This window comes from Octopus sinensis, unplaced genomic scaffold (genome assembly GCF_006345805.1).
Source record: "Octopus sinensis unplaced genomic scaffold, ASM634580v1 Contig19720, whole genome shotgun sequence".
Taxonomy (NCBI): domain Eukaryota; kingdom Metazoa; phylum Mollusca; class Cephalopoda; order Octopoda; family Octopodidae; genus Octopus; species Octopus sinensis.
In genome coordinates, this window is record NW_021836551.1 from 1 (window position 1) to 8488 (window position 8488).

The window sequence follows — 8488 nt, forward strand, 5'->3', positions numbered from 1 at the left end:
AATAAATTAGTCAATAGATTATATATTATTCATATAAAAATATCGTGTACATTAAAACACATTAAGAGGCTTCCATCATAGGAAAGCCATGCACTAGAAAGAGCAGTAAACAACTGAAACCACTAATTAGGGATAAATTCACAAAGGGAAAGAAAATTAAAAACATTTACCATCTAATTATATATATATCTATATATATATATATATATATATATATATATATATACACACACACACACACACATACACCCAACAGGCTATTACCAAAACTGAGTGTAGGTCAGCCTGGCTCCCCCAGCTGACCAAATAGAATGAGGTATTCTCAAGGTTCAGTGATTAACCCCCTGCCATTGACAGAATTTAAACTCAAAACACAAAAAGAGCCGGAATAGACCCTGCAAGTTCAATGCCAGAACAATTCAATCCTGTCCACCTCACTGGACAGCTATTTCATTTATTGGCTCTGAAAGGCTGAAAGATAAACTTGACCAAAGGCATGGCTTGAACATGGGATGGATAAAGCCAGGCTATCCAACTACTCTGCCGATTTATTCTTTACTATTATCGCTGAAATCAAAATAGTGCTGATGTAAGGAAGTTCTAGAATACTTACCATGTTTCAAATCTTGGTCAAGAATGGCTTTATCTGGACATAAAACCATATGATACCGAAATTCTGGCTCTGGAATTCTATGTTTGTTATTAAAAGGACAAATTCGAGTTTTTTTCATAGGAAAATTCTAGAAACAAAAACAAAAAAATTTATGTTTTTAATTGACTCTTGCATCAAAAGTATCAACCCTGATTTCATAACAGCCACAGAAACATGGCCCCTGTCTACTCTGCGATGCTGGTTTTAGCATGGTTGGTTACAACTTGTTTTGCAAAGACCAGTGTGATGGTTTACATTTGCTCCAACTTTTCGACAATTCTTTAACCCAATCATAAAAGGTTTTTTGTTTTGTGATATATACATCAGCTACTTGGAGCGATCTACTGCCCACCAAATTACCATCAAGGCACACAGCTTTTTACATCCTCAGGACTGCATCTAGGAAAACAACCACTTGTTTTCATTGCTGGTGACTTCAACTACTCCAAGATTGATTGGGAAACTTTTCATTGGCTGCAAAGTGTAAATCATTTCCTTGACAGAGTGCTGGATTCAAGCTGGTCCCATGTAGTCACTTTTCCCCCACAAGAGGTAACAACACTTTGAATATGCTCTTTACTTCTCCTGAAATGGTTATCAGTGACATTACCGAGGAACCTTCAAGCAACTCTGGTTATGCTATGGTCATTGCCAATTTGTCTTTTGTGGGCAAAAACAAGAACCATCACCACCTCCAAACTGCTTGCTTTGACTGGAACAAAGCAGGGAACCGTTATCATGCCGAGTTACAATGTTCAAACTGGTTTGAATTTTGCAATTCTGGATATGTCAATGCTGCACTTCAGAACATCCTCAGTTCAATCTGGTCCATATATGAAGCATCAGCACCACACAAATGCTTTAAAAATCCCCAAAGTGTAATTTGGCAGCAGTTCAACTTACCCAGAAAGAACATCATGATGCTGAACTGGAATATAGACTACATAGAACCAACCCTGACAGAAAAATGTTCTGGAAATATGTATGTCCGAAGCAGAGACCTCACTCTTCCAGTTGACCGTCTTTGCAATCTCCACACAGGTTAGATTACTGATGATTCCAAAGAATGTGCAGAACTTATAGCTGAATGCTATGCTGGCATTTTTACTGTTGAAAATCCAAACAGAAATTTTCAAAGTAGTATCTATAAAACTAGTTTTTAAACACCGAATGGCTATGAGGGTCTACCAGAATAAAATTGTAATCAAAAAGGTCCATAGATAGTAACCAAAAGTGATAAATCCAATATAAGAGTTATCTCCCTTCCGAGACGGTCAAACAAAGAGAGCTGGAGACACTGCCAATTTATATTAATGGATGTTTAGAATATAGCTAAAAAAAAGGCTCTTACATAAAATTATGACAGAACTTCAATTTAAATATGAACCGTTTATGTACTGCAATAGCATGTTGTCAACATAATGTGACAGTCCCATAAAAGGTAAGAATGCTACTGTTATTTAGCCCTAGGAAACACCATTTCCAGTTGGACTTGACATATTTCCTGTGCCCATATGTTTTCAAAGTGGAGACAAGCACCTCCACCCAGCAAAACCAGCTACTGCATAAATCTCTCTGAGAGATTTAGAAATGTATCATTTCTATTTTCAAAAATCAGTGAATGTATTTCACTTGAAATATATGTTTTCAAAGGCGGATAGGCATCGACACTTAGCAAGCCATGCTACTCCAGACTGATGATGAGCAATGACTCTGAAACTAGACTCTGGATGCTGGGTGGAGGTGCTTATAACCTCCTTTGTAAATATAAGGACACAGGAATTGTGTCAAGACCAACAGGAAACGGTGTTTTCTAGGGCTAAATACTAGCATTCTTCCCTCTCCTGGGACTGCCACAATAAGTTGGCAACATAACATCACTTTATCGAGCTGCTACTGCATAAATCTGAGAGATTTAGAAATATATTATTTCTATTTTCAAGTTATGTACTGTAAAAGCAAGAATGTTCACAGCTAAGTTGAGATGAAAGGAGTTCAGAGTAACTACAAGAGAGAGATAATAACTACAGTAGAGTGTACTTACTTTCCGACATTTTTCTAAATGGTAAACCATTCTCCTGCTCTGTACCCTGTGAACAGGGTCATATGGGCAGATTTCATAATCGTCTGGATCAGCAATGGGTATAGAGGAAGACATGAATCCTGTATTTGTCTATGAGAATATATAGAACTGTTATGCGTGAATATGTAACTGCAACTGGAAATAGCAAAAAAGAAGACATTGCTAATTCAGGGAGATAATGATGGACTGAATGACAGGCAGAAAAAGGAGAGGGGAAAAAAATACTCAAACAGTTAATTGGAAAAAGAAAAACCTTAGAAGCATTTGATAAAGACTTTAAAAAGGGGGGGGGGACAATTAAAAAAATTAAGAATTTCACAGAAAACAATTGTCAGTTTGTTGAAAATTTTAATCCTTGTGGACAGAAATGGTGACAACCATGGACATGTTTCAGTCTAATTAAACCTCATCATGGGGTAGAAAGGGCTCCTTAGCCGTAGTGAAGGCAATCTATCTAGGGAGATAACCTTACAATAAATCACTGGGTCCGTAGCTTAGAAATACTGGGTTGACGTCCAGCGGGAACAGCTTTGTTTCATGGAGGAGGAAAGATCTTCTTTAGTACTTGGTTGTACAATGCTTTCCAATGTGTGTAGTAGTGGCGCGCGCACACATTATTAGCCATTTGAAAAGACTATGAAAGTCTCGACCACGGTCGAACAATGATGATGATGATGATGATGGTACAGTCACCAGTCACAGTAAAGTCATGAAAGCATAATCATTAGTCATAGTCGAGTGGTCAGGTATAGTAGACTCGTCAGTCATAGTAGATTCATCTTAAATCTACTATTATTAATGGAGGCACAACGGCCCAGTGGTTAGGGAAGCAGACTTGCAGTTGTAGGATTGCAGTTTCAATTCCCAGACCGGGCGTTGAGTGTTTGAGCGAAAACACCTAAAATTCCATGAGGCTCCAGCAGGGGGTGGTGGCGAACCCTGCTGTACTCTTTCACCACAACTTTCTCTCACTCTTTCTTCCTGTTTCTGTTGTACCTGTATTTCAAAGGGGCCAGCCTTGTCACACTGTGTCACACTGTGTCACGCTGAATCCCTCTGGAAACTACATTAAGAGTACACGTGTCTGTGGAGTGCTCAGCCACTTACATGTTAATTTCACAAGCGGGCTGTTCCGTTGATCGGATCAACTGGAACCCTCGTCGTCGTAACCGACAAAGTGCCACAACGATTAGTTGTGGACTGTAAAAAGTATTACATTTGAACACACGTAATGTATATTTTAGTCAAATCTACAACAGACATTGTTAATTTTTGATGTTTCAAATACTTTACTTTCATGAAAACAAAACTGAAAACTTGGACAAACTCTAAAGATTGCTGAGATTTCAATACTCTCATTCTCTCTTGCCGTATCCTCTTTCCCCTCCTCTTCTGAGTACAAAAGTTGTCACAGAGAACGAGATCACTCAATCTGCTTGAAATAGCAGAATATCTATGAAGTCATTTTACCTGCTAGAAATAGCAGGTAAGTCTACATTCTTCAAAAGGAAGGAAAGGAGATCTGATTAAATTGTTTTAAATATTCTTTTGAGAGTGAGTGAGTTTCCCCCGGGTCTGAAATGGGGCTCGAGAACACCTGTTGTCCCAGTTGTGAGTAACTGTGACACAACTGACGACATTGTGATGCATAGATCATGATGATGTGATGTGTAGATCATGATAATTCCTATTAGCAAATGAAACATGTGTAATGGAGAATAAATAATACCAAAACTTCTTTCCAATTTCCAGTTTTGATATGCAAATTGCTCCGCAAAAACTATTTCCCAGTATTTTTCAACTCTTATGTACATCTCACACAAATATAACACCTTCACATAATTTTGGAGTGCTAGAATATGCAGATGTTCTTCACAAGGACACAGCTTGCATTATAACTACCTACATATATCATTATCATTTAACATCCGTTTTCCATTCTGGCACAGGTTGGGACAGGAGCTGGCAAGCCAGAAGACTGCACCGGGCTTCTGTTGCACTGTTTGTTTTGGCAGGGTTTTTACAACTGGATGCTCTTCCAAATGCCAACCACTTTACAGTGTGGACTGGATGCTTTTTACATGACACCAGCAGTGGCAAAGTCACCAAGTAACTCACAAGACAAAGGTCTTTTATTGGTGGGTGAGGGTATTGGAGGAGTTAGCCTGGTGCCAGGTGATGAGAGAGGGACCAAAACAGGTGTGGTGTTGTAAAGGAGATACAGGGTTGCCATAGTGAAAGAGAGAGAAAACGAGAGAAAAAGTGTGATCAAGAATGAGAGAGACAGAGAGAGAGAGTAATCAAGAATGAGAGAGAGAGTAATCAAGAATGAGAGAGAGAGTATCAAGAATGAGAGAGTAATCAAGAATGAGAGAGAGTAATCAAGAATGAGAGAGAGAGAGTAATCAAGAATGAGAGAGAGAGAGTAATCAAGAATGAGAGAGAGAGTAATCAAGAATGAGAGAGAGTGATCAAGAGAGAGAGTAATCAAGAATGAGAGAGTGATCAAGAGAGAGAGAGTGATCAAGAGAGAGAGAGAGAGAGAGTAATCAAGAATGAGAGAAAGAGAGTGAGAGAGAGAGAGAGGGGAAGAGAGTGATCAAGAATGAGAGAAAGCGAGAGAAAGAGTGATCAAGAAAGAGAGAGAGAGAGAGAGAGAGAGGAGAGATGGTGGCGATGTGCCAGGGCATACTCTCAAGGTAATTGTGATTCCACAGCGCCTATATATACATGTATGTGTTTATATATGACACACACAAGTCTGTATACACACTTACACACACACTCACAAATGTGTGAGAGAGTTAAAAATGTAAGTGAATTCCAAGAAGATATTTTATTCTGCCATTCGTTGGTGAAAGAAGAGGTGGGGTGGGGGTTTAATTATGTTCGTCTGATTTAAATTGTTTAGCACCCAACAATTAATTAAAAGTCTTCCAGTGGCTAATTAGTGACTACCAAATTATTCTTGACTAAACAAAGACAAATGGAAACATCTACATAGTCATTTGACCTGCTAAAAACAGCAGTCAAATCTCCCTCAAATCAAATCTTACCATCTTTGATAAAAGCTGGTATGGAATATTATAGGAAAAACCTGATGGTCAAGGATCATTCAGTTATAGATCTAATTGAAATAGCTAAATCTCCCTCAAATCACACTATCATCTTAAAAAAAGACCTTTGGATAATATAATAGATGAAACAAAATTGGAAAAAGACAGGATAGTCATGGCCAGAGTGTCTTTAATCATAGCTATGTTCAGACAGGGCTGACTAGAGATTAAACAATGGCTACTCGAAACAGAATTATAATTTGGTTACACTATCATCTGAAATAAGACAGTTGGGGAAGAACCCTTCCCAACAACATCAAAATACTTTAGGGTTTTCTTGTGTCCTTGGACCCTCATCAACTCCTGGTGGAGTCAGAGGGAGCACTGTTGTGATAAATGGCCATGTGTTTGAAATTTTGAAACCTGGTAGAGCTGATTCTGCTAAAGATCTCAATGCAGATGATTTCATTCAGACAGAAAAAGAGCAGAGAGACAAATTGAGCCCAGTACATGACTGATACTTGAAAGGATGAAAGGAAAAAATAACCATGATGGAGGTTTCAACTTAGAATGCTTTGTGGGTTTTGTTTTTGCTTTCTTTGCTCTATTTCACTCATTATACGAAACAGAGGGCATGATCTGATGGAGATTTGGCTACTATTTCTAGCAGGTTGAGCAACTTTGTCAGGAAACTTCTTTGTTGGCACAAAATATTTGAAAGTTAATCAGTCAGGGAAGTATGAACAGAAGTAACCATAAATACACACATACCAGCATCCACATGGGTGCTTGATCTGCTGGAAACAGCAGTCAAATTTCTTTCAAATCACATCCTGTAGGTGTGGATGTATGGCTAACAATCTTGCTTTCGAACCACATGGTTCCAGGTTCAGTCCCACTGCATGACACCTTGAGCAATCATCATCTACAATGGTCTCAGGCCAACCACAAAGCCTTGCAAATGGATTTGGTAGTCAGAAACTGAAAAAAGCCCATCATGTGTGGGTTTCCACACAATGCCGAAGCATCGTGTTTGCAACTGGGTGCTCTTTCTGTCACTGATCCTTATATATTTTTTTTCTTCAAATAAGGTATTTCTTATTCTACAAGTTTTCAAAACAGAACTAGCAGACAATTTATTGGAAAAGAAATGGCAACAAACTTCTTCATTTATAGTTCAGTAAGCTTTTCATTTGAAGCTTGCTGGACATAAGCTTTCAACACAACATGGGTGAATACACTTCATGAATATTTATACAAATCAATTCATAATATATTAATAGATTGTTATCAATGTAAACCATGTACTTTTCTTCAAAGTCTTACACACACACACACACAATATATATGGCTCGAAATGTAAAAGACTTTTTCTATTCCTGAGCGTTATACTAATATATCTGTTTGTTTTGTACACCACCTGTCTTCGTCTTTTGTTTTTCTCGTAAATTCTCCCTATATATATAATTAAGCATAAATTATTTAGAGGACATAGAAATCTATTTTTACAATTACATTATTTAGGAGATATGGTATTAGTACTATTAGTGTTATGTATATATATATATATATATATAATATATAATATATATATATATATATACACATACATATATATGTGTGTGTATATATATACATATATATATATATATATATAATATATATATATATAAAAAGGAAATGAAGAAAAAGCTGACAAAATAATTTAAGTAAGGGAGAGTGTATTTAATTAGGTAAAAGTTCTTTTTACCGGTTGCGCATTTGTTATGCTTATCAAAAGATATTTTTTATATGTATGTTGGGGCGCGCGCGCGCGTGTATATATGTGTGCGTGTGTGGGTACAATTTTCAATATTTATAGTTCTGCTGGCCTTGTGCCTGTATCGGGAAGCAATGTGTTTGTGTGAAGTCAATATTTACAGTCATTTCCAAAAAAATAGTGTTGGATGTTTTGCACCCGTATCAAATTATGTGTATGTGTGGAACCATATATTTGCGTGTGTCATGGTGTTAATATCTGGGTAAAAGTGTGTGTAGGGTGTGTGCAGGTGTAAGTGTGTTTGTTGTGTGTTCGTGTTAGGGGGATGTGTTTAGAAGTGGTCTGTATTTATTAATAATGTGGGATTCCATGGTTATTCACTGGGTATTTGTAGAGGGGTATGAGTGGCATTGTCTTTAAATTTGTAGAGGGGAAAGATTCTAAAATTGGGATGAAGTTGTGCGGCACAGGTATCAATATGTGCACTAAGTGCTATTTTTCTGTATTCCTGTATTTTTATTTGGGATCTGTGGACAGTCATGCGTTGGCGGAGGCTATTTTTAGTTTGGCCTATGTAGTGTTCATTACAGCCCGAGCAAGTTAAGACATATACTAGGTTTTCTGATGCGCATATGAAGTTGTGTTTTACTGTGAAACGTTGTCCTTGTTTAAAAAGGAATTCCGGACCTTCTATTAGGTTGATGCATATACCACAGTTGGGTCTACTGCATTTGTTTACTGTGGGTTTAGTTGTTGTGGTTGGCAGTACTTTGGCATTTGTTAGGATGGTTTTCAATGATTTGGGTTGCCTTTTGCTCTTTATGATTTCGTGTGTTAGGAGGATTTGGTTCATTCTATGGTCCTTTTTTAATACAGGAATGTTCTGGAGGATGGTGTCAAAAGCTTCATTGTTGAGGGGGTTGTGTGTAGAGATGTAT

General features: G+C 37.6%; 1 protein-coding gene and 1 long non-coding RNA gene across 2 annotated transcripts; one reads left to right on the top strand and one right to left on the bottom strand.

Moving 5' to 3' along the window:
• Nucleotides 1–548: 548 nt before the first annotated feature.
• On the bottom strand, nt 549–2896 carry LOC115232172 (gametocyte-specific factor 1-like). The gene is made up of 2 exons (XM_029802015.2): nt 2697–2896; nt 549–740 (listed from the first exon to the last, which is right to left on the bottom strand). Exons 1-2 carry the CDS (start codon nt 2808–2810, stop codon nt 549–551), a joined length of 306 nt encoding a protein of 101 aa, XP_029657875.2. The 5' UTR covers nt 2811–2896.
• On the top strand, nt 886–2203 carry LOC118762042. Its single transcript, XR_004997828.1, has 3 exons — nt 886–895; nt 1718–1720; nt 2123–2203. It is a non-coding gene; the product is annotated as an uncharacterized LOC118762042 (long non-coding RNA).
• Nucleotides 2897–8488: the final 5592 nt, after the last annotated feature.

What these genes read in the sequence shown, in the direction of transcription:
- LOC115232172 (XM_029802015.2), bottom strand. Translation starts at nt 2,810, where the DNA reads ATGTCTTCCTCTATACCCATTGCTGATCCAGACGATTATGAAATCTGC. An exon ending in ATTTAGAAAAATGTCGGAAA is followed by an intron (nt 741 to 2,696) that starts GTAAGTACACTC and finishes TTTTGTTTCTAG; the next exon opens with AATTTTCCTATGAAAAAAAC.